General features: G+C 45.0%; 1 protein-coding gene across 1 annotated transcript in view; it reads left to right on the top strand.

Moving 5' to 3' along the window:
- Positions 1-25709, top strand: part of LOXHD1 (lipoxygenase homology PLAT domains 1) — a 222286-nt gene that overhangs the window by 185809 nt on the left and 10768 nt on the right. The window contains exons 36-38 of the mRNA XM_054986641.1: positions 120-237; positions 8188-8365; positions 22092-22277. Of these exons, the coding sequence (XP_054842616.1) occupies positions 120-237; positions 8188-8365; positions 22092-22277 (482 nt within the window). The remainder of the gene's footprint in view (positions 1-119; positions 238-8187; positions 8366-22091; positions 22278-25709) is intronic.

Genomic DNA, 25709 nt, shown 5'->3' with positions numbered 1-25709 from the left:
CAGCGGGTGGGTGAAAGTCTTGGCCCTTTAAGCAGTTTGGCCTGCAAAGAAATCCCACCCACCCAAATAGGCTGCTCTAGTTTGAATAAATCAGCTGAACAAACTTCTTCTTTATCCAGATTTGAAGTTGGCCAAACGGATATTTTCATCATGGAGATTCCGGACATTGCACCTCTGAGGAAGATGAGGATACGGACTGATGGGGAAGGATGTCGACCCGATTGGTTTCTAGAACAGGTAACGTGATTCTGTAGTCCTTCTGGGAAAGGGTTAATGGGTTGTTCAGAGTATCAAAACTTATCCCATTGATACCTTGAAAGTTTCTTTTGCCACCCGCCATTTCACCACATATTTACAGCTTTATTTCTAGGCTCATTCTGTCTAGAAAGTTGCTTCTTTGTACAAAAGAAAACCAGAATTCAAAGGATGGTTGGATCTCAATCATACAACAATCTCATGGGCATGCAAAATAGACCAACTATGTGACACTGAGACACAGGTCTATTTTGCGTTGGGAAATTTCTGGAGATCCAGGGAGGGTGGAGCTTGGGGGAGGGAGGGACCATATTCTCCAGGAGAACTGATCTCTGTAGCCTGGAGATCACTTATAATCCCAGGAGATCTCCATGCCCCAACTGAAGGTTGGCAACCCTAACGTAGACAGTCCTAATGAAAACTTACAGAGCAGAGATTGTCCCTACAAAGAGCCTTTCCTTGAAGAAGTACTTGCCTTGCATACTCCCCACAAGATACAGCTATTGTCTTTGAAAAGTTCTCTTGTTCGTTCCAAGTGTTTTGTCCCTCGTTTACAGGGTCCCTCACTGTTTACAGCCCGAGGGTTCAAAAGGATAGTAATAAGGAAGTAGATGCAGAGGAGTTAGCCGTGTTAGTCTGTAGTAGCAAAATCAAAAAGAGTCCAGTAGCACCTTTAAGACTAACCAACTTTATTGTAGCATAAGCTTTCGAGAACCACAGCTCTCTTCGACAGATGCATGCTGACGAAGAGATGCATCTGACGAAGAGAACTGTGATTCTCGAAAGCTTATGCTACAATAAAGTTGGTTAGTCTTAAAGGTGCTACTGGACTCTTTTTGATTTTAGTATTAAGGAAGGAAAGCTTTCTTTTGTCAAGGTCACATATTCTGATAACGTTTCCTCCAAACCCCCCGTTTGTTATCTTGGCAGAACTGAAGACCAAGGAGATGTAGGGAATGCCAAGTATAACCTATAATTTTACCTAAATGGACTCTCCGCTGTTAGATTTTATTAGGAAAGAACATTGGCTTTTTGCCACGGCACCTGCAATACATTATGAACTGTCTTTTGTGAGGGAAGTTTCGTAGAGAAATAGTCGCTTCTGTGGACCTTTGGAGAGAATGCTACAGGGCAGTGGGTGGTAGGTGGCTATTTGAATGGGTATTATTCTTGAAAGGACATTTTTAGATAAGCTTAGGAGGTTTTGGCAACGTCTTTTTTAGCCATTTAGAAAATGTATCTCCTCTTTCTCTTGTCTTTGGTGTGCCAAATAACTGAAATTCTCTGTGCTCTCTCCCTGTTTAAAATACAATTACATCTCACAGCTGTGTAAAATAAATTTCCTTTTGATCTGGGCTATGCACACTTTTTTTCTCCTTCCGGTTTGGATTTTTTTGTTCTTGACTGTGCCATCCTAAACATAGTTTTTCTACTCAAGATGCCTTGACGCGTGTTCATCAAGTGTTGGGAGACACCGTCATTTAAAAAGGCAGAGCTGGTGGAGATCGCTCCTCAGAGAGTTTGTTAATTTCATCTTCACCTCCCAGAGGGCTCTACCAATTTCACTTCTTCAGTCTAAAACTGTGTGGGATTGCAACCAGAGGGCAGCAAGGAATAGAAATGGGCTGGAGCAGCCTTCCAGAGCTGGGCTTGGACCTGGAGAGGTTATAATGGGTTGAAGTTTCCCTGCTGGCATTTCACAGCCCCTTCACACAGCTCTAATGTATAGCAAAGCCTTTGCCCTGCCACCGGCTCTGTCTTTTAAAACTACCCTTCCCAGCTACCATTGCATCTCCTGAGACGTGTTCACGTGTCAGATGTCTTGTGTAGAGAGACTCTAATTCCATTGAGATTGGTGGACTTAGAAGGGTATAAGTCTCCTTAGAAGTTACACTGTTAATCTTTGATTTGGTGCTCAGGGAGTCAGATAGATTTAGGGGAAAAAAAACTCCTGCTGCAGGCCGGTCTACCAATAATGATATGACCTCACCTCCTACTTCGGGCCCTTGGATGTCATCTGATTTCTTGGAAAACATGACCGTGGCCTGCTTTGCCCTAACCTCCTGACACCTATAGCTAGGGAGGCCAGGTCTCCTGTTGTAAAACCATAGAGTTTTGGGTGAATACTAGACCATTGACATGACACAATGATGTCACTTCCAGTTTGGTGTCAGAAATAGTGTTATGTGTCAATGCATCGCCAAATCATTTGTCCCCACCCTCCCTCCCCCTGAATTCTCACACCAAAGTGCCACCTAGGACTGGCAACTCTACTTACACTTCTAGGCTAAGCAATGGTACACTGACACCTTCCCAAAAGTTCTCCTAGGTAGGCAGCGTCCTGACTCAGGCCCATTTAACTTTGGTTAACTTTTTAGACCATCCTCTGAAACTGAGACCTTTCCCTGGGACTGCGGGATTCCCAGCTGGAGAAATGACCAGATAACAACAACAACAACAACAACAACATTCGATTTATATACCGCCCTTCAGGACAACTTAATGCCCACTTAGAGCGGTTTACAAAGTATGTCATTTTGTATCCCCACAACAAAACACCCTGTGATGTGACAAGAACTGTCAATACGACTGGATTTATACCCATGTCTTCTCCATTGTATTTATTTTATTTTATTTTATTTTATTTTATTTTATTTTGTAACCTGCTCTCCCCACACACAGGGGCCGATTCCACACAGCTTACCTGAAGCTGGGACGTTGCACTATGTTGCGGATCATGCTGGGAAAAATGCGAAATATCGCGTTTTCTCACGCGAGTTTTGTGCGATGTAGCACAAAACTCGTGCGAGAAAACGTGATATTTTGCATTTTCCCCAGCATGATCCGCAATGTAGCACAACGTCCCGGCTTCAGGTAAGCCGTGCGGAATCGGCCCTGGTCAGAGCAGGTAATAACAGTCAAAAACACATTAAAATCCATGAAATATATTAATTACATTAAAAACATACATTTCATTCCATTGAATCTTGGGGGTCCCCATAGGTCGGGAGGCGACTTGACGGCACATAACACAAACACACAAGTCTTGGGGAAGCATTCACCCTGAAGTTGTATGGAGCACATGGATGCTGTGATGTATCCAGCAGCCCACGCAGCCACAATCTCATTTGTATGAACTCTGCAGGCTAGCAGGTGCCTTTGAATAGGCCTGCGGTTCGAGCTGGAGAAACAGCCATCTGCTGTCTGCCTTTAGCTGAGCCAGTATTGTCGCCGAATTGGACTTCTAACAGAGAGGGGGCTGCCCTTTGTCGCCCTCTTCTTAACAGAGGGAGAGCCGATTTTTTTTAAAAAGCCGTAATGAATCACGAAAATCAGACAGATCCTACAAATTTCCTTAATTTGCTTTATTTGTGCAGAGTTTGTAATTCCACGTTTCTTGTTGCAGCATTTGACTTACCTCGGCAAAGGATTTTCTCCCCCCTGTGCGGCTAGCACTCAAGCCTGGGTATCGTGTAGGCCACTCCCACCCCCAGGTCTTCACGATGTAATGCACTCTGAGATTTAACACAGTATGAATCAAGCGGAGGGTCCATGAGACATGCATGCTGATCCGAGCTCACCTTCGTTTCTATCAGTGATGCATCTAAGAGGCAGCATACGGGCGGACTTGTGGGGGTAGAACTGGAATGTCAGACAGATGGTTCACTGTCAGTGCTAAATAGACAAGACGAGAGGCAAATTAAGCCGTCAGCTTTGCAATTAACTATTTGCTGTTGCAGCTCTTCCCACACAAGACGCTGAGCTTCCCTGCTCTAGCACAATTACAAAGGAAAATTAGCGGTTGGGTCCCACAGAGCTGTTCCGTTAGTGGAGGCTCTTTCCTCCGGCGGAAGAAGCCTTCTCCTAATGTAAAATGCCAGAGGAAAGCACCTCTAGTAGCAGAATGGATCCGCAGGATCCAACCATATTTTAAGTATTTTTTCCCCTTTGGGTAAACAGCTCATCCTAATTGATGCTCCCTTTTGGTTCTGCCTGAAACCAGAATCTAGAAATATCAATTAAAAAATGATTGAAATACCCGAGTAAAAAGCAATTATGATCACTTTAATCTATTTGTTAAAGCCTTGTTCGGAATTTGGGAGCCCAACAGCTTCTAAACAGTGGCAGGCTACCAATTTGCCTTGAGAAAAAATGTCCTGTCTATTAACTAGAGGATTAATGGTGTGTTTATTTACCTGGTGAAGTTATTTACCTCCATGCCACAAAAAGCTTCAGCTACCTAGTGCTTCACATCCATCCGTCTGTCTGTCTGTCATGCTGTGCTGAGCTATTTATAGTCTGTCTTTCTCACTGACACTCAAGGGGGATTACAGAGTATGAGTCAATGCAATCAGTAAGATGAAACATCTAATAAGCAACGTGATAGGACCGGGATCATAGAAATGTGAAAGAAAAATAAGTATTAAACATGACATGTTAAGCAAGCAGCCAATGGTATTACATAAGCAGAAGTACAATGCACTGTGAACAAGATATTGCACATGGTGTGATGGGCAGGGTAAGGAACCCGTGTACCCCAGGGTAGAAAGCTGCCACTCGTTTCCTCTTAACTACCCATAACATCTGAGACCAAGAAAACAAAGTCTCCAGCCATACTGGGTGCTTTTCAAGAAGTCACTCCTGCAAGGTAGGCCATCTGCAGACTGAATGCCACAAAAAACAGTTACCTGGTAGCTGGGCCAAATAGGCCAAGGTGCTGGATTCAGACTGAAACCTCCAAACCAGTAACACCACACAAGAATAAAGATTAATATATTTATTAAAGATTGTACAAAAGATTACATATAGAGAAAATGTGCAAAAGGGGAGAATAAAATAAGAAAATCAAGTTCGCTAAAACCCAAGTTACTTAGCAGGTTTCTCTGCCTGATAATCCAGATGTGAGTCAAGTCACAAAGTCCAAACAGAACAGAACTCCAAGGGCCAACGCTCGTCCAATTGCTGGCCCAAGATGGCAAAAGGCAGAATGGCCAAGGGCTGACACTGTAGCTCAATGCCAGTTCAAGTTCGTTCGTTCGTTCATTCGTTCATTCATTCATTTATGCCATTTATAGTCCACCTTTCTCACTGAGACTCAAGGCGGATTACATAGTGTGAGATTAGTATAATCAGTATCAAGGACATTTCCATATAGTGTCGAGGACATTTCCATAAACAATGTCATAGGATTTTACAAAGACAGCATTAGCAAGGATCCAATACAGAGCTGAAGAATTGCTGAAACAGAACATAAGCAATTCTAAGGCTGACATTAGACAACATGAAGCACAGGGGAGAATAGATCTTTATATTAGTTAGAGGTGAAAATATGGATAGTGTATAAGTAAGAATGATATAGAATATTTTATATTATAATCTTGAAAGTAATATTAGAGACTTATTTTAAATATGACATATAGATATGTTATACTATATATTATAATGTAGAAATTAATATTATAGGAGATAGTGATAATGTAGATGAAGGGAATGGAAAACTGTTGGAAGTCAATTGAAAAGGGGGGGGGAATGGGTGGGACTGATATAATGTGATGGATATTGATATTGAATATTATGATTTGTGTACTGACCCATCCAATAAAAATTTTTAAAAAATAGACAACATGAAGCACAGGTAGTGCATAGGAGCACATATTTAAAGCAACAGATAATATGCAAGGCAACATAGTGGTGAAGTCTATGGTCCCTAACTCATTGGCAAAGCATCTGAGACCCCCTCCCTACAATACTGCCCTCCTATTTTAGTAAAAAGCCTTTTTCAATCATTCGGTTTTGCATCGTTTGCGGAAAGCCAGGAGAGTGGGGGCTCTCCTGACCTCCTCAGGCAGGCCGTTCCACAGGGTAGGGGCCACCACAGAGAAAGCCTGTGTGTGGGCTGTATTCCCAATCAGCCTGCAACATGGGCTGATTTTAAGTACCAGTCCGGGTGTCGCTAAGACGTATGAACATGGCTGTCTGCATTTGTGTCATGTCCCTCGGTCAGAGCCACTAACCCCCACCTGAGCTGTGATTCTTAAGGAGGTGGAATGCAAAGAACAAACCTCCCTCTCTGGCCTTTGTCCTGGATGCTCCCATGATCTCATCTTGCACCTGTGTTTGCAAACGCATGTCCAAGCTCATCTCTCTGGGCACCCCTTGCTCTGAGTTTCTCTAAGTTTCCCAGGAGTCTCCTTTGGCATCAAACCAGAGATTGGCCAAGAAATAGGCTATTTTCTTAGCAGCCATAACTCAGGCCCCACCTCTTCCTGTCATGTGACTCTGATGTCATGTCCTTGCCCCTTGGAGGATCCCAGATCTGAAAAGGTTGAATTCCACTGAGCTAGGTAAACCAGTGATCTAACATCCATTTTAGCAGAAGTGAGGAACTAATCTAATCCCACCAATGTACAGTTGCTATCAGTAATAACAAAATAAGCAATAATCACACTTTGCAGTCATCAGATGCTGGACAAGCCTGCCGTTTTTTTTAGGGGAAAATATTCTTTAGATTAGGCTTCTGTCTCCTTGCTAATAGGATGGATGCGAACTTACTTCAATAAAATCATAGAATCATAGGGTTGGAAGGGACCTCCAGGCTCATCTAGTCCAACCTCCTGCACAGTGCAGGAAATTCACTATTACCTCCCCCCCCCACACACCCCCAGTGACCCCTGCTCCATGCCCAAAAGATGGCAAAACACTGTCAGGATCCCTAGCCAAACTGGCCCGGGGAAAATTCCTTCCTGACCCCAAAGTGAAGATTGGCAGTACCCTGGACTTGTAAGAAGGGGCCATGAGAATGAAGCACCGATGTGACCCTTCCTGCCCTCCTTCTCATGATCTGCCCAGGTTCACAGAATCAGCCTTGCTGTCACATGGCCATCTAGCCTCTGCTTAAAAACCTCCAAAGAAGGAGAGCCCACCACCTCCCCAGGAAGCCTGTTCCACTGAGGGACCGCTCTCACTGTCGGGAAGTTCCCCCTAATGTTTAGCCAAAAACTCTTTTGTGATTTAATTTCAACCCGTGGGTTCTGGTCCGAACCTTTAGGGCAACAGAAAGCAACAAAAGTTCGTCTGATATCATTCAATCACTCTTTTATTGTGGCTTGGGTTGTCGAGCTGAGTCTGGCCACCAACAGGAGGACTGGGGCGGGGACACATAGGGGAGGGTGTGACATCACTGATGACACTGACATCGCTACATCTTTTCCAGGCACAACCCAGAGGTGACAACGGGTGGCTTTAGGAATCACTGGAAATACAGGTTTTACTATAGAGTTTCCAGTAATTCCTAATGCTACCCTTTGTCCTAGTTATCCCTAATGTTACCTGGAAGCAGGGCTTTTTTTCTGGGAAAAGGGGTGGTGGAACTCAGGACCGCACAATGATGTCACTTTGGGTCAGCTGGAACAAGGGGGGAGTTTTTAAAAGTTTAAATCGCCCTCGGCAAAAATGGTCATATGGCTGGTGGCCCCGCTCCCTGTTCTCCAGACAGAGGGGAGTTTAGATTGCCCTCCGTGCCAGTGGCCAGTGGCACGGAGGGCAATCTAAACTCCCCTCTGTCTGGAGATCACGGGGCGGAGCCACTGGCCATGTGATCATTTTCAAGAGGTGCTGGAACTCCGTTCCACCGCGTTCTGCCTGGAATTGACTCCTAGTGCTCCCCAGAAGTGACATAATGATGCTCAATGTTTTAAATTTTTTTCTCCCACTGTTGCTTAGGGTGGCAGTGGACATTGAGGCTTATCAACAGGAAACCTATAAGGGGAAACCTGATCAGCCTAATTACTTCCCATAAGCCATATATAGTGTGTTTGCTGTGCGTGATCACACAGTTTTCCTGACTGTGCGACTTTGCTACAGTCACGAACAAATATCCCCAGTGCTTCTGACTGTTGCTGGACTTCCTTCTGTTGGATTGAATCTTCCTAGATCGTCATGAAAAACCTGACGACCCAAGAGGTAACCACGTTTACGTACAACGAATGGCTGTCCACGGAACTGGGTGAGAACTGTACTTTGGAATGGGAGATGCCGGCGGTAATTAACGATGAGCAGATGATGCAGTTCACCACGTACACCGTTCAGGTGAAAACCACCGACACAAAAGGTACACTCACACTTGTCGTTGCCGCTACTAGATGAAATCTGGTTTGGGTTTCATCCACAACTGAAACTGAAGCCAACGTTTTTGTCCAAAGAAAGATTTTTTAAAAGGGAAATGCAAAACCCCAACGGAGAGATTTCACTCATCGACGCTTGCCTGAAAAGAAACTTCCAAACTTGCTTGAAAATGCACTTTAGTTGAAATCCAGTATCAGCCGAGGGGTGTGTGTGTGTGTTTCAAAACCCTTTGAGAAATGTCATTAGTCTTTCCTAAGCTCACATTGGCTTCCTTCTCGGTTCCTTGGATGTTAGCTGGATGAACTCCCAGTGTGCCTCAAGTTTTGCTTGAGATGAGATTTTGATGGCAACTTCTTTAATAATTTGGGCGCCTGCCCATAATTACATTGTTGTGGTGAAAGCACAGCTCTTCGTCTTTCTACCCACGCACTTTGCATGCTTCTCTGTCTTCGTTGCGGAGACTATCATTACTGTCATCATCTTTCTCTCCCTGCCCCGTCTCTCTCATTCCCCACTGATTCTCGCTGCATGTGCACAAATGCTCAAAGACAAGCAACTCTTTCCAAAAGTGAAAATAGCATGCATTTAATATTTGAACGTATGAAGCTACCTTAAATCAAGTAGTCAGACCACTGACGGTCTGCTCTGACTGGTGGGAGTTCTCAAGGAATCTCAGGTTGTTCCAAGAATTTGAGATCCTGTAAATGGGTATGAAGATAAGGTCTAATGCTGCAAAGGAAGAGGATATTACCTGAACCTGTAGTCAACATATTGAATTCTGGTTCTAATTAACTTTTGTTTTAGTTGATCTCTTTCCGTGTATTGGTAAATCTGGATTGTATATATAATTGTATTTTATTTAGTGGGATTTTCATAACTTTGTGATGGCCTATGGCCAAACACAATAAACTGATTCATTCATTCATAGAATCATAGGGTTAGAAGGGACTTCCGGCGTCATCTAGTCCCACTCCTTGCACAGCACAGGAAATTCACAACTACCTCACCCTCACCACTCCCAGTGACCCCTGCTCCATGCCCAGAAGATGGCAAAACACTGTCAGGATCCCTAACCAAACTGGCCTGGGGAAAGTTGCTTCCTGACCCCAAAGTGGCAATTGGCATTCCTGTAAATGGAGATGCTGGGTCTTGAATGTGGAACCTGTTGGCTGCAAAATGTGTGCTATTGACAAAGTCACAGTTTATCGTCTCCAAGTTCTTGGCAACTAGAAAAGGATCAGACTCATGTTTCAGATTATTCTGAAATTTACATGCACATCTTCTTCACACTTGATTGATTGATTTGGTTTGGTTTATACCCCGCCCTCCCCACAGATGGGCTCAGGGCGGCTAACAACATTAAAAAATACATTAAAATCACAAAAACATAAAATCAATAATAATTGTTAAAAATCATTAAAATAGTCCAGGAGCAGACTATTTGAACAAATATTGGGAGTCCGTATACGGGCATAGCAGATGGCCGAGGGCAGCCCCAGAAGAAGTGGTGGTCTTAGATGGAAGAAGGAGGACACCTGCTGGCACTCAGCTGAAGGCCGGGCGGAACATCTCCGTTTTACAGGCCCTGCGAAACTGTAACTCTCCAGCGGGAGAGCGTTCCACCAGGCCAGGGCCAGGGCAGAAAAAGCCCTGGCCCTGGTTGAGGCCATACAGATGTCCTTTGGGCCGGGGACCACCAGGAGTTGCTTGTCTGCAGAGCGCAACACCCTGCAAGGGATGTAATGGAAGAGGCAGTCCCGTAGGTATGCAGGTCCCAGTCTGTGAAGGGCTTTGATGAAAGGCACATGGCTTTTGTGCACCTCCCATTCCTTTAAGGGAAGCTTGTGCTGGAGAGGTGTGCTAGTTAGAATGTCAGGCTAGAATTGAAAAATCTGGCCTCAAATCCCTACTCTGTTACCCAATGGGAAGGTCTCCTTGCAAGTTAGGGGAATTAGCATGCAAGGAGAGGCAGTGAGAGGGGGTAACTTCAGGATCTTCACCAGTATATACAAGAATTGTCCCAGCTAGAGAACTCTTTCAATGATCAGACAGAGGTTTCAGCCAAAAGGGGATTTTTATGGAAAACAACAAAGATCAACAGCACACAAAACACACACTGAGAGCTAACTGGTAGCAGTGGTGAAAGTTGGATAGAGTTTAAGGGGTCGGATGATATTTACCATCCAGAAGAGGGTGTCCGGGAGAAAGAGCATTGAGCAACCTGCGCATCATGGTGGAAGAGCTTGAATGGAGGTTCGAAGGTGAATACTGATCCAAGAACATGCACACAGCTATGGCAGAGGGGCAGTCCAATTATACTGTGGATCCTACCCAGGGACAAGATTGCATCTTCTGGGCCCAAAACTTAATGGACGTTCCTGGTGTGGGACAAAGGATTGAGAAGTTGTCTCCAGGGTGAGACAAAGAGCTGGCAAAGTGTCTCCGAAGTGGGACCATGAACCAGCAAAGTTGTCTCCAGGGTGTGACAATGAACTAGGAGGGTTTGATTAGGCCTTCCCAGTCAGAACTAAAGTTATCAATAATGATTGATGATCCGCAAAGTATGGATGGGGGAGGCTATCAACTCCCTGCATTGCCTAAGAATAGGAAAGTGATCAAGGGAAGATCAATAGGGTGTGTAGCGGTGATTAACTCAGGAACTCCAGGAAGGACCTATTGTATCAGCATCCTTAGTGTGCCTCTGGGGTGTGGGAGGGGGCGAGCTTGTGAGTAGTTAGCCTGGCCTCTGCCATTTTAAGAGCTGTTTATGATTAAAAAATCATAAACCCCTTGAATCGGATATGCCTTAATTTGCATTTGCCAACCAGCCAGCTGAGCAAAGTGTTGCCGGACCCCGCCCAGGAGAGTGAATCATGAATGGAATGTGAGTAAAAGCCGAGTGATTGGGTGTGATTGGCTCCTGCTTCCCCATGCTGCGGAATGTGCTATTTCGACAATAGAGGTGCTCATGAGTCACCACCCTGAACATTCTAATCTCCCCTCTTACCAATGATTAAATCCTACCCTGCAATTGAGGGCCATCAATCAGCTCTGATAAGTTTGTAGTGCTTCCTGGCAACATCTAATCAAGACTCTAAATTCATTAACCAAGCTCCAGGAACATTTAATTAACTGCTATTTCTTTGTGAGGCACCAGGAGGAACCAATCTAATTCCTTTGTCATGCCCCAGCAGCACCAATCAAAATACTCAAACCTTTTGTTGATCCCAGGAGACAACCATTAAGGTCTTTGTCCTAATGGCTGATGTCACTCTCCAGCCTCAGGGCACATCCAGCCCTATAAGAACCCTAGCTCTGCCCCAATCAAATTGAGCAGTGTGGTGGGCACCTACTTTGAATCTTAGCACTGGTCCCTCTCTCCCTCTGAGCCTTCCTCTCTGACCAAAGATGCAGGACATTTGAAGCCCTCTTCCTCTGTGGACTACACTACTCCTCTGATGATAACTATCTCCCCAAACCCTCACTCTATTCCAACCTCTAACTAATTTCCTAGGACTCTGTGTGTTTGTGTAAATCGTTTGTCTCTTGTGTGTGTGAGTTTCCCCCTTTAAATAAAAACTACTCTTTATTTCAAAGAACACTTGTCTCATCAGTTTCCTTGAGGAGGAAACCCATAAAACTTGGTGGAGGATCCCGCTTGTTACCCCTCTCGCATAACTTTTTCTTTGCTGCTAAGTCCTCCTACTCTCAAGGAGACCGATTCCAGTAACAAGCTGGCCTCGCCTGACATTCCCCATGCTTGCACGTTCCATCTCCTGGCCGGGATCTGTCATCCATATTTACGCCTGCTTGGGCAGTATTTTTAGTACTCGAAGCAGAGTCAGAGAAGGGGCTTAAGCCTTTTAATATTGTGGGGACAAGTCTAACAACTCTGCCTAAAGCTCACTGGCAAATTTTTCTGCCTATCACCTGTGTTGCCAAGGGGCAATGGTTCTTTTGGATTCGACGACAAAAACACACACAAGTGTTGAAGGAAAATAAATTTATTAAATCCCTCTGACATTTTACAGAAATGAACAAGTACAGAAAAGAGAATATGCTTACATCCTTATACCACTGTCAAGAACCCCAAGAAATGACAACGAGCAGACCCCTGGTTCTGTTCTGTTGCACAGCACTGCCTCTGCAGCTCAGCCAGAGTTGAGGTTCTTCTGTAGAGGGGCTCTCTGAGACTTATATAGAAGCCAGATGTCTGCAACTGTGCACTTGTTTCCCCCTAGTTGGCCTTGGAGAGGAGTGATGTATTCAAGGCCAAATGATAAGCAGTACGTGGCAAGCATCTGCTATGAAGAGCGCTACTACACCCCTTAAAAGATCCCCATACCAGGTGCATGGTTTAACTCGTAAACATCTCACTCCCCTATGCAATGATAGGACTTTGTGATCAGATAGGATGGATATGAAGATGAAAACATGTTTTTAAAAGAGAAAAACATCTTGCATTAATATAGAATGTTCAGGCCTGGCCTGCAAAGCCCTCCGGACTCAAGAGGGATTGTGCAAACCAAACGTGACTCCTCGAATTCACAATTGTTTTCCACATGTAGCACTGTGTGTGTTTTCTGCCGTCAAGTCGCCTCCAACCTATGGCGACCCTATGAATGAAAGACCTCCGAAACATCCTATCATTAACAGACTTGCTCAGATCCTGCAAATTGGAGGACGTGGCTTCTTTTATTGAGTCCAGCCATCTCATTTTAGGTCTTCCTCTTTTCCTACTGCCTTCCACTTTTTCTAGCATTATTGACTTTTCCAGAGAATTTTGCCTTCTCATGATGTGACCAAAGTACGATAGCCTTAGAAGCACTACATCACCTTTTTTCACCTTTTGTGACTCAGAGTGAACTTTTTTCAGAAGTTATAGGGAACGCACATCTAATTCATGTGCAGCGTCCACTTGATTTTTTTAAAAAATGCAATCGTTCTCATGATACATTCACTGCAAGTACAGTTGAACATTTATCCAGGTGCTGGTCCCGAGTTTCACTTGTAATGTGAATATTTTTTGGCACTTGAGGTGTACACATGTACAGTCAGGATGTCCTGGTATCCAGTGTAAGTCTTCACCCACTGGTGGAAAGCAATGATTGAGGGGGACAGATTAATCTCCCTGCAGAGAGAACTCCCTAATTTTGGTCATGGATCCAGAGGAGTCAGCCGTGTTAGTCTGCAGCTGCAAAATAGTAAAGAGTCCAGTAGCACCTTTAAGACTAACCAACTTTATTGTAGCATAAGCTTTCGAGAACTACAGCTCTCTGTGATGCATCTGACAAAGAGAGCTGTGGTTCTTGAAAGCTTATGCTACAATAAAGTTGGTTAGTCTTAACGGTGCTACTGGACTCCGTTTCTACTGTTTTCCATAATTTTGGTGCCATGAATGAGAAGGCCCTGTATTGAGTTGCAAATCCATCTAGCTTCCTGACTGCAAACCCTGTTGCCTGCTGCTTTGAGAGGCAGTGGGAGAAAACTAAAATAAAAAGCAGCAACATTGCTGACATTGCTATGTAACTTCCAGGTATGCTATGTAACTATGCTATGTATGCTATGTATGCTATGTACATTGCTATGTAACTTCCAGAAGTGATAAAGGGTAGCTCTAGGAATTGCCAGAAACCATCGTTTTACCTTAGAGTTTCCTGAGACTCCTAGACCTTTGGCCACTTCTGGGTCTTACCTAGAAATGAAGTGGAGATGTTGACAACATAGCTAACGTCATACCCACATCCCCTTGTCCTCATCCCCAACCCTCTTGCTGGTTGCCAAGCTCAGCCTGACAACTCTACAACTTGCCTATATATGTTTGTTGTATCCACTGATTCAAACAGTACCAAGTTCTCATTTCCCCTACATGGCTGTCCCCCTGTCTATCAGCTGCGCTCTTCGATTTCCCTTCTTGGACCCCATTCCCAGGTCTATGGGACCTAATTCTGATTGTGACCATTCAATTTTTTTAACCTGGAACTGCCACAAGGGCCATTTCCACACATCTTTCCCCCTTGCAGAAAATCATGCAAAACTTACGGAACGAATGCATCTTCGTGGCGCGATTTCCCGTCACGATTCCATTTCCTGGTGTGACGACGTCATAAATCGCACTGCGAAATGGAGTCATGACGGGAAATTGCACCGTGAAGATGCTGTCGTTCCGTAAGTTTTGTGCAATTTTCCACAAGGGAAAGATGTGTGGAAATGGCCAAGGAGTTGTTATTAGACTGCCTCAGTCCATAGAAATTTTTCCAGTGGGACAAAATGCAATTCTCCAGAGTCATATCAGGTTAGGAAAATGAATGGGAGCGGAGCTTGCTCCCGTGAGCCTGCTACTTATGTTTGTTCTATCCATTAAGAGGTCATTCCAGGATTTCAGGACCAGCTAATTCCAGGAGGGACAAATTCCAGCTAGTTCCAGGAGAAAGGCTTAAGCTCCCTCGTGCTGCACACTTTGTTCCCAGTCTGATCAGATCCATGTATGCATGCCTGAAACTGAACTCCCGCTCAATGAAGGCATAACTGCAGGCGACAGCGTCAGCAAATCCATTGACTTTTGTCCAGGAAATGAAAGGCAATAGATTCTAAGGATGGAACGTTCTGTCTCGCTATGAGCTGAGATAGGCAGTCGGAGGAAAATATAAATTAGAGGAGGAATTAGGTGAGCTTGTTTTCGATCAGATTGTGTAGCAGGCTGTGTCTTTTGCTAAGACCTATTCAGGTTTGGAACCAGCTCGGTGACCGCACCTCCCAATGTGGAGCCAATGGCCCGATTTGTATATTATCGAAGTAACATCAGAAAAACAATGCTGCCAGGTTCTGTGCAGGATTTGTCCCACAGCAACTACAGGTTGTGTTAGACTTCCATCTTTATGTAACAAAGAGCAATCCTGGCTGCAACTTACCCAAGGAGCATATTCCACGGTCAATGACATCTCCAGGTAGGGTTGAGAACTCCAGGTTGGGAAATTCCTTCAGATTTGTGGGAGGAGCCTGGGGAAGTTGGGATTTGGGAAGGGGAGTGAACTCAGCAAGGTATAATGCCATAGAGTTCACCTCCCACGCCAATCCCCTTCCAGGGGAAGTGATCTATGCAGTCTTGAGGACCAGTTTCTAGTGTCTCACCTCCTAAAAGCTCCTGTGGGTTGCCAAAGGAGGCAACCCTACCAAAAAAGATGTCATTGTGTGGTGTGGTAATGCAGGAGGCTTTAGACCCACACAAGTGAGTATTGTTTTGTGTAAACAACAGCAACAACAACAACTTTCAGTTTATATACCACCCTTCAGGACAACTTGACACTTAGTTTACAAAGTGTGTTATTATTATCCTTGTAAAAATCACCCTGTGAGGTGGGTGGCGCTGAGACAGCTCTGAGAGAGCTGTGACTGACCCACGGTCACCCAGCTGGCTTCAAGTGGAGAAGTGGGGAATCAAACCTGGCTCTCCAGATTAGAGTCCTGCTGCTCTTAACCCCTACACCAGACTGGCTCACTGCTATTTTAGCTTTGCCTCTGATTTCTATGGGGTTTCCATAAAATGTATCAGAACTGGAGCAGTTACTGTCTGTGCCTTACCTTTAAAAAAAAAATGATGCTGTGGTGGCTGGATTGGGAAGGCAGGCAGGAAAAGGTGGGGCGAAGAGCAAAGGCTACACAGATTCAACAGTTTCAGCTCTTTTCTTCCTTATCCCCAGCTAATTGCTGACCACGTCAATGCCACCCCATGAGGCCTTTGCCAGCTCTGTCCTGCTAGGAAGGTTTTGCTAAGGAAGTCTGTTACCTTTCAGGGCCTTTCATTAGTTGGCAAAGAAAAGCAGGCTTCAATTGGTTATGTTCATCACCTCAGTGAGCTTTGGGGTCATAAAAGGCGCCACCAGGCAAACCACATGAATACCTAGCCCTCTGCTGCCTTTTTAAAGGTTTCTCAAGGAGAAAATGAGATGTGAAGTCCAAATTCAAATAATCAGTTTTCATCTGAATAGAGCTGTGTCCCTTGTATGCCCCTTTATTTTGGCATTTATTTCTTTGTCTTTCCGCTCTATGCAGTGACGCATGTGCACACTCACACACATTGATTCCCTTTTCCATTCTTCATTACTAGCAGTTCCATTCCCACTGTGGCACCAGGAAATCCTCCGCCACCCATTCCCATTGAGCACTCCCACTCAGAAAAACTCAAAAGCACAGCTGTGTGTGGTGTCACAGCCCTTCTGGTGAAAACCCAGAAGTGACAAGGGTTAGCTTTAGGAATTGTTGGAAATTCTATGGTAAAACCATAGAGTTCCTGGTGATTCCTAGAGCTACCTATGTCACTTCCCTTTTTTGCCGGAAGTGACATGATGCCACAGCCAATGTAGAGGCTCATTCATATCCCCATCCACAGCCTTCCCATCAGTTGCTGGGCACTGGATGGTAACCCTATTAAGTACTGAAAGGACCTTGGCATCCTTTACAAACAAGATTTAACTATTCTTTAGAGGTTTGTTGGTTTTTAAGCAGAGGCCATCTGACAGCCATGCTGATTTTGTGAACTTAGGCAGATCATGAGAAGGGGGGACAGGAAGGGCTACATCAGTGCTTAGTTCTCATGGACCCTTCTTACATGCCCATGGTAATGCCAATCACCCACTTGGGATCAGGTAGCAATTTTCCCTAGGCCACTTTAGCTAGGGATCCTGACAGTGTTTTGCCATCTTCTGGGCATGGAGCAGGGGGTCACTGGGTGTGTGTGTGGGGGAGGTAGTTGTGAATTTCCTGCATTGTGCAGGGGGTTGGACTAGATGACCTTGGAGGTCCCTTCCAACCCTATGATTCTATGATTGAGGAAAGTCCAAGCCCATGGTAATTTACAATTAATTTGCTGGTGCTCATGCGTGTTATAAAAGGAAATTTGGAAGATCCTCCAGTTTTTCCAAAGAACTAATTGTAGCCATTTGTGAAGAAACCAGTTTATTTACATATCATGCAACTCGGGCCTGTAGGCCCTGACCTCAACAACTCCCACAGCCATCTTGCCGTGCTTGTACTCTTGAATTCCTGGCAGATGGAGCTTTTGAGGGCAGAGCTTGGGAGGAAGAAGCGTCACGGATGCTGCGATGTCATTTACAGGAGACTACCTGGGTAATGTTGCAGTACTCATCATGCTCTAGGAATTTACCCAATTATGGCAAGGACCATAGAGATTGGGGAAATTCCTAGAGCACTGCAGGGGGGCTTTGACATCCCTCCTTGCTGCTGACTTGATAGAAGATAGGTAAGATAGGAGAACCAGTTTTGTGTAGTGGTTAAGAGCGCAGGACTCTAATCTGGAGAACCGGGTTTAATTCCTTTACTTGAAGCCAGCTGGGTGACCTTGGGTCAGTCACAGCTTCTAGCTCTCTCAGCCCCACGCACCTCACAGGGTGTTTTGTTGTGGGGATAATAATGACATACGTTGTAAACCGCTCTGAGTGGGTGTTAAGTCATTCTGAAGGGTAGTATATAAATTGAATGTTGTTGTTGTTGTTGTTATTAATTGAGGGTGGGGGCAGGAATTTGCACCAAACTAGGGTTTCCAGGTCTCTTTTAGCAACCTGTGGGAGGTATGGGGATGGAGGAAATTTACCGGAGAGGGGCACATGATACTCATCTCTATGCAATGATGTCACTTCCAGTGCAACCCAGAAGTGATGGCATCACACTGGGGCAGATTCTTAGCACTCAGCCAAAGCCAAAGAATTTTTGTTCAAAAATGCTGTGTCCTAAAAAATCTGCCATGGCACAACACCGTCACTTTTGGGTTGCACTGAAAGTGACATCATTGCACCGAGATGAATATTGCACTCCCCTCCCATTCTGTCATCCTGCTGCCTCCTGCCTATCCGCTGGGGATTGGTGGGCAGAAGCTTTAATTGCTGAGAGTTTCCCTGCCATAAGTGGGCACCTGGCAAGCCTACCCACTCCAGGCAGGCACCTGGTAGGCCTAACACCACAGCTGCTTCTTCCCAAACACCATCAGGAAGTACAAGGCCTCACCTCCAAACATTAACTGTTTCTTAACTGTACCATCCTTCATTAGTCTTTACCAAATACAGGCTGCACAGGGGGCATAACAGCAAGTACTCAGGTGAGCCTTGCTGGGCCAAAACAGATTAAAACTCCTTCTTATCCGAAACTTCTGGTCAGTCCAGCAAATCCCAGTCTTCAGCCCTCATTCTGGCAAGTGGATGTGACACACATTCCATTTCAGCCAGAGACCAAGACTAGCCATTATCTAGGAAGCAATTGCATATAGTGACTAGACCACTGCTCATATAAGTAGGCCTGCCAGCCCCCCATTGGAGTAGGGGATCCCTTGCTTCGAGCTCCCATTGCCCATGTCCACTCTAAGTGACAGTGTGTGGGGGGGATTTTTTTTTTTAATCACTGGTTTCAAGAGCACAATGATGTCACTTCTGGAGAAGACCTAGAAGGATGGAGGTAGTGCTAGGAATTTCTGGAAACTCTATGGTAAAACCATAGAGCTCCTCGCAATTCCTAATGCTATCTCCATCGCTTCTGGGTTTTCTCCAGTAGTGATGTTATCACTCTCTTGATGGTGACGCTCACCGTGTCCCTGCCTCCAACCCTCCCACAAAACAAGAGTACTTCTCTTTGCAGAATAAGATACTGGACGCTTTGTAGATGCAATGGTAGTTGTTTGTTTAAACTGGAGACATTCCCACTCACAAATGTAAAGGGAAGGGGTCCAATGTTTAGAGCAAACAGAGTGCATGAATGAACCCTCTGAGCCCCTCCCAACCCAGAGCACCGGCCCAAAGCAACTACCCCAGCTGTTTTTCTTCCTGCTAAACTCTTAGGGGAGTTTTTTAAAAATAATAATACTCTGCTGACAATTATAAGCTCCGCTTTTGCCACTTACCCACATATATTTCAAGACTCCAAGACACAGGGATTACAGGAGAAAAATGGGTTTATTTATTTCAGAATAAGCCCAGACACATATTACCTCTTTTTAGGCAAATATGTGTAAAGACTAGACATGGGCACGAACCAAAAAAACCCCGAACCATGTGATTCGTGGTTCGTAGCATTCCACGAACCATGAACCATGAACTTCCAACCTTTTCCCAGTTCATGGTTCATGAGGCTGTCATTTCACAGACCCTGCCCTGGGTTCAACCGATGCAGGGTCTGTAAAACTCCGAAACCAGCCACAGAATGGCTGGAAAAATTCGTTCGTTCCGTAAACACGCATTCCCATGGAACGTGTGTTTCGGTACAAATGAACCAGCCATTCCATATGGAATTTTGTTCCGTGGTTCATTTCGTGCCCATCCCTAGTAAAGACCAGTAACATTGGAGGGATTTAAATACCCTTCTCACTGATTGTTTACAGAATAACGGTTATTTGTTTACAGAATAAAAGATCAAAGGTTAGAGCAAATAATACATTCCCCAGGATACATGGCACCCAATGGGTCTGATTGATGGGACAATCAGATCTAACTGTAATATAAATATTTCAATGCCGGAGTCATAATTTTGTCATGGGTTCGAAATGCTTCTGGGAAATAACACAATCAAGGTTAAAATTTTAGTTGGAAAATTGAAAACAAAAGAAAATGTTTATAGTTAAGAGTAACTTTCTCTCCTCACTGCAAGATTGTAGTTTTAATTCCTGAAGCCAGGGAGAAAGAATCTGCCACTGGGGCAAATTTGCCTCTTGTGTATGTGTTCAGTTTCAGTTGTGCTCACACACAGGGCATTGGGTGAGAGCTCCTTAAATAAATCCCTTAACATACACCCACATGGGCGAAAGTATCTCAGTAGACCCACTGCGGATTAATAAAGCACAGCCTGGGGGCTCCGGCAGGGAACAGGATCAAGAGAGTTTATCACCTCCTGCCCAGCAGCACTAGTGATTCCCCCAATCCTTCTGCATGATCTTGGCAGATCGGAGTTTAAACCAGTGGCTCTTCTGCTGCCTTGCCTAGTTTAAAATCTCCGTGAAAATCTGCAGTCATCAGTTTCTGGTCTTATCACTTTTGAGGCGTTCAGGCTACAGTGGCCAAGTATCTACGATAGCCATCTTGCTGAAGCTAAGCAGATCTGGTCAGGGCCAAGATGGGAGGCTTTTAAAGAATCTTTTCTACTTAATTTATAGTTTCTCTTTCTCACTGAGAGCAAAGCTTCAAGAGATGAATTACACGAGGACGTGCACATGAAGGGAGTCGCAATATTAGCCGGGAAGCCAAGTTTTAAAAGAAATCGGCTTTGTCAATTTCCCCTCTCTACAGAGCCAGCGAAGATCCCTCCTCAGGGGGTTTGTTAATTTCCTCTTCACCTCCTAGAAGGGGAGGTGAAACTGACAGAGCCTTCCAGAGGCAAAGAGGAAATTAACAGATCCTCTGAGCAGCATCTTTGCTGGCTCTGTAGAGAGGGGAAGTTGACAAAGCCTTCCAATCTCTTTTAAAATTCAGCTTCCCAGCTAACATTGCAACTCCCTTCATGCGCATGTTCTCTCATAATTGGTCTCTTGTAGCTTGGCTCTGAGACTCAAGGTAGATCACACGGTGAAAAATAAAAGCAGCCAAATTCTGTGACGGAGGAATGGCAAGTTCTAATCGTGCAATCCTAAACAGAGTAGTACCCTTCTAAGCTCACAGATTTCAAAGAACTTAGAATAAGGTAACTCTGCTTATGATAACACGAGGGTTGCCAATTGCAGGTTGGTAAATTCCTGGAGATTTGGAGCGGAGCCTGAGGAGGATAGGGTTTGGGGAGACGAGGGAGTTCAGTGGGGTATAGTATCATAAAGTTTGCCCTTCGAATAATCTGTTTTCTCTAGTGGCAACTGATTTCTGGATACTAGTAATTCAAATACAGAAGAGGAGGGGAGAGAGGGGAGAAAGAAGGGGACATATATCACAAGGGGGCTTCCCCGCTAATTGCATCCTGTCCCCTTGTGATATATGTCCCCTTCTTTCTCCCCTCTCTCCCCTCCTCTTCTGTATTTGACTAGTTCGGATCATGCATCTGACGAAGAGAACTTGATTCTCGAAAGCTTATGCTACAATAAAATTGGTTACTCTTAAAGGTGCTACTGGACTCTTTTTGATTCTTTTCTTGCTGCCTTCCACTTTTCCTAGCATACTTGCCTTTTCCAGAGAGTCTTCTCATGATGTGACCAAAGTATGATAGCTTCAGTTTTGTCATTTTAGCTTTGAGGGAGAATTCAAGTTTGATGTGATCTAGTACCCACTTATTTGTCTTTTTGGCCATCCATGGTGTGCGCAAAACTCTCCTCCAGCATCACATTTCAAATAAACTCATTTTCTTCCTATCAGCTTTCTTCGCTGTCCAGCTTTCACATCCGTATATAGTAATGGAGAATGCCGTAGTTTGCATTATCTTAATCTTGGTTCCATCTTTAAGGCTCTTATCTAGCTCCCTCGCAATAAATGCAACAGGTAAATAAATTCACATGAGAGGTGATTTTAGAGATGGATGAAATTCGATGGTTCCAGTTCAGAAATAATTAAGGCCACTGGGTTCTTTTCAGAATGTCCTGAGAGGAACCGATGGGCTCGCATTATTTCTGCACTGAGAGCTAGCCCTCCAAACCAGGACAGAATATGGACCAGTTAACCACACATAGGTTGTGTACCTTCTTCATCCTGTCTGAATGTTTGATAGTCCCTTATCCTTTTGTTTTCTCCATGCAGGTGCTGGAACGGATGCCAACGTGTACATAATTATCTTTGGGGAGAGTGGAGACACAGGGACGGTGGCTCTAAAGGAGTCCAATCGGTCCAACAAGTTTGAGAGAGACCAGATGGATGTTTTCTATTTCTCAAATATCCTCAGTCTCGGAGACCTCTGCAAGGTGCGCGTCTGGCATGACAATAAAGGTAATCAGATACACTGCAATTGCTTGAATGCAGAGAATGACCAAGAGGCGAGACTTTTTTATGCGAGGTATTTCTCCATGCATTCTTTAAAAAGTCAAAACCAAAAATATTGCAGGGAGGACTTGTCGCTCAGTCTTAGTGTATCTGCTTTCAACACAGAAGCCCCCATCATCTTGAGTTAAAAGCTTTTGGTAATAAGTGACATCTGAGACATTGGAAATCTGCTGCTGGTCACCGTAGACAATACGGACCTTTGATGGACAAATTGTCCGTGGCAATTCACATAAATGATCAGTTATCCTGAGAAAACTGGCCCTGAACTCGCTTTGACCTCAGATTTATGCACATGTCCAAGGGGTGAACAAAAGGTTGAATATGTCTGAAAGCGAACCAGCTACTGTGGCCAGGATGGAGATCTCATGAATAAACTCTCATTCATCCTCAGATAAATGATCTCCGTAGCCAAGATGTTATCTCCAGGGACAGGGCTGCAAGTTCACAGTTCCATTGAGAAGTTCAACACACCTGGTCTGGCAAAAAAAACACAGCTTCCCAGGGCACGGTGCTGAGGAGGCAGCACAATTGTGTTGTGCTTCCCTTTCCTCTATATTGTCACCTCGTACAAAGCCGAATTTCCAAAACTTTTTTCTTTCCCGATGCTTGACCCCTCAAGGCAAAATTGGATACCACAGAGACACGGGGAGAATTTGAAACCAGAGAGTTATGTACTTTCTGGTTTCCCCACATCAGTGTCACTTACAAAACTCTGATGGCTGATACAAGACGTCTCAGCACATTTTCATCAAGTGTAGGGAGATGCAATATTAGCTGGGAAGCATAGTTTAAAAAGACAGAGTCAGCAACGATTGCTCCTCAGAGGGTTTGATAATTTCATCTTTGCCTCCCTGAAGGCTCTCAATTTCACCTCTCCAGTCTAAAACTGGGTGGGATTGCAACCAGAGGGCAGCAAGGAATAGAAATGGGGTGGAGCTGCCTTCTAGAGCCTGGCTGTGGTTCTCAAAAGCTTATGCTACAATAAAGTTGGTGAGTCTTAAAGGTGCTACTGGACTCTTAACTATTTTGCAACTACAGGCTAACACAGCTAACTCCTCTGGATCTATAACTCAAGAAAGGGCCTTCTTGGTTATGGCCCTGAAACTTTGGAACGTTGTCCCCAAGGAGATTTACCTGTCTCCTTGTCCAGGGCCGGCTCCAGCGTCGCCAGCACCCGAGGCAGCTTAATGCTTAATGTGTGTGTGTGTGTGCTTCCATCCCTCCCATTCAGTTGCTCTGAATGGGAAGCTGCCTGCTCAGCTGCCCCACACTGCCGCCGCCAGCATGCACTCCTGGCCAGTGGCAGCGGCGGCAGCTCCGTGGTGCGCGCCCCTGCCCCTGGGTTGGCGCCCCTACGGCACCTTAGCGCCCTGAGGCGGCCGCCTCACTGGCCTCAATGGACGGGCCGGCCCTGTTCTTGTCATTGTCTTTTGTCAGCAGGTGAAGACGTTTATGTTTCCTTTGGCTCATCCCCAGTAAACTTTTATGGGTCCTCCTTTATATGTCTGTGTGTTTTTATAGTATTTGGGGGCCAGTTTGGTGTAGTGGTTATGAGCAGCAGGACTCTAATCTGGAGAGTCAGGTTTAATTCCCCCACTCCTCTGCATGAAGCCAGCTGGGTGATCTTGGGTCAGTCACAGCTCTCTCAGAACGCTCTCAGCCCCACCCACCTCACAGGGTGATTGTTGTGAGAATAATAATAACACAATTTATAAATTACTCTGAGTAGGCGTTAAGGTGTCCTGAAAGGCAGTATATAAATCAAATGTTGTTGCTGTCGTTATTATACATTTTAAATATTATTTTAAAGTTTTAAACATTTTAATATCTGCTATTAACCTCCTTGGGGACCCTATTTGGGTAGAAAGATGGCATACAAAAGTTTTTTTAAAAATAAATAAATGTCCTTTCTCCCTCATCCTAACCTACCTTATAGGGATGTTTTGAGATAATATGGACAAGGAAGTACCATGTACAACTCCCTAAGCTCCTTGAGCAAGAGGTGGATAAAAATGCAATGAACAATTCTCCTCTCCTCCATTTTAACATCGCTAAAACCCCTGTGAGGTAGGTTAGGGTGCGAGTGTGTCACGGGCCCAAGTTCGCCCAGCAAGCTTCCATGGCAGAGGGGGGATTCGAACCCGGGTTTCCCACATCCTAGTTGAACACCACAATGACTCTCCGGATAGTTCTCTTTGCTTTTGAAATCCTTAACGGTGATCTCCAAGGGCCTCATTTAGTTAGGTCTTAGTTGCATATATACTTTTAGTCATTTTTTGTGAACGTTTACCGGTCTATCCAAACATAATGTTTATTCCATGTTTATAATTCTTTCCGTGCTGTTGTTTCTATTGGAATGATATTTGTACAGCGCTTGATCGATAAAGCAATCACCAGTGTGTGCTGATACACTTGCAGCTATTGATGCCTGCTATCTGTTCTGTTTCCTTTCTGAGCCTCCGTGACCTCCTTGTTCTACATACACTGACAGCTGTCCGACCAATAACAGGTTTTCGGTTTTAGGGAAATGGCTCACAGCCAGATATCATGAAACGAGCTCCCACTGCAGCACCTGCTCTCTCTTTCTTGCATCCATCCATCTATATCCCCATCAACTCTGCCTGCCATTTGTTGAAGAAGTCATTTTATTAGCGGCTAAACTGGATGTGGGGAATGGACCAATTTCCAAGCGAGTTATTTCTTACAGGATAAAAAACCCTTAGCTTGGTGTCTTGCAATACATGTTGGGGTTCTTGGTAATCTCCTAAAACTGTGCCACCTTTCGGAGCTCTAGCCTTAATTAAGTAAAGACTGGGGCCTCCCTGCTCAGCAGGAAATGGCAGGTATGTTGAAACAGGCTTTCTTGGGGAAGTATTGCTCGTGAGAAAAAGGAAGACTGGCCCAATGCTTTTTGCTATCCTAAAAACTTTGTGTGTGTGTGTATGTGCATACTCACACACATACATTCACACCGGTATGGCTGGTGCCACTGGCACCGGTTCTTCTAGAACCTGCTGGCTGGTGCCCTTCACAGCAGGTCTCTGATGTTGTTCGCCAGCAGCGCCTCTTCCCCTTCGCCGCTGGAGGGTGTGCCATCCCCGGAGCCTGTGGGTGCACCTCTTGCTCCAGTTGCCGCCACCTTCTCGTTGCCTTGTGACACTGTTTTTCCCCGCTTAAAGCAACTGGGCTATCCACGCTTGGGTCTCTTCCTTCTCTCGGGGAGTGCCCTTTCCCCACCAGGGCATTCTGCTGCGCAGTGCCCAGCTCCTCTACGTTTTAGGCACAGCCCTTGCTTCATTCTCCTCTCCTTTTCAGCCGGGGTGGCTGTCCCTTTCTGACGGGGCTTAACTCCCTCTGTACTCTCTGCAACTCCTTGCC

The sequence above is a fragment of the Eublepharis macularius genome, chromosome 8 (genome assembly GCF_028583425.1).
Source record: "Eublepharis macularius isolate TG4126 chromosome 8, MPM_Emac_v1.0, whole genome shotgun sequence".
NCBI lineage: Eukaryota > Metazoa > Chordata > Lepidosauria > Squamata > Eublepharidae > Eublepharis > Eublepharis macularius.
The sequence above is the reverse complement of the archived record's forward strand: the minus strand, read 5'-3'. Positions and strand labels throughout refer to the sequence as shown.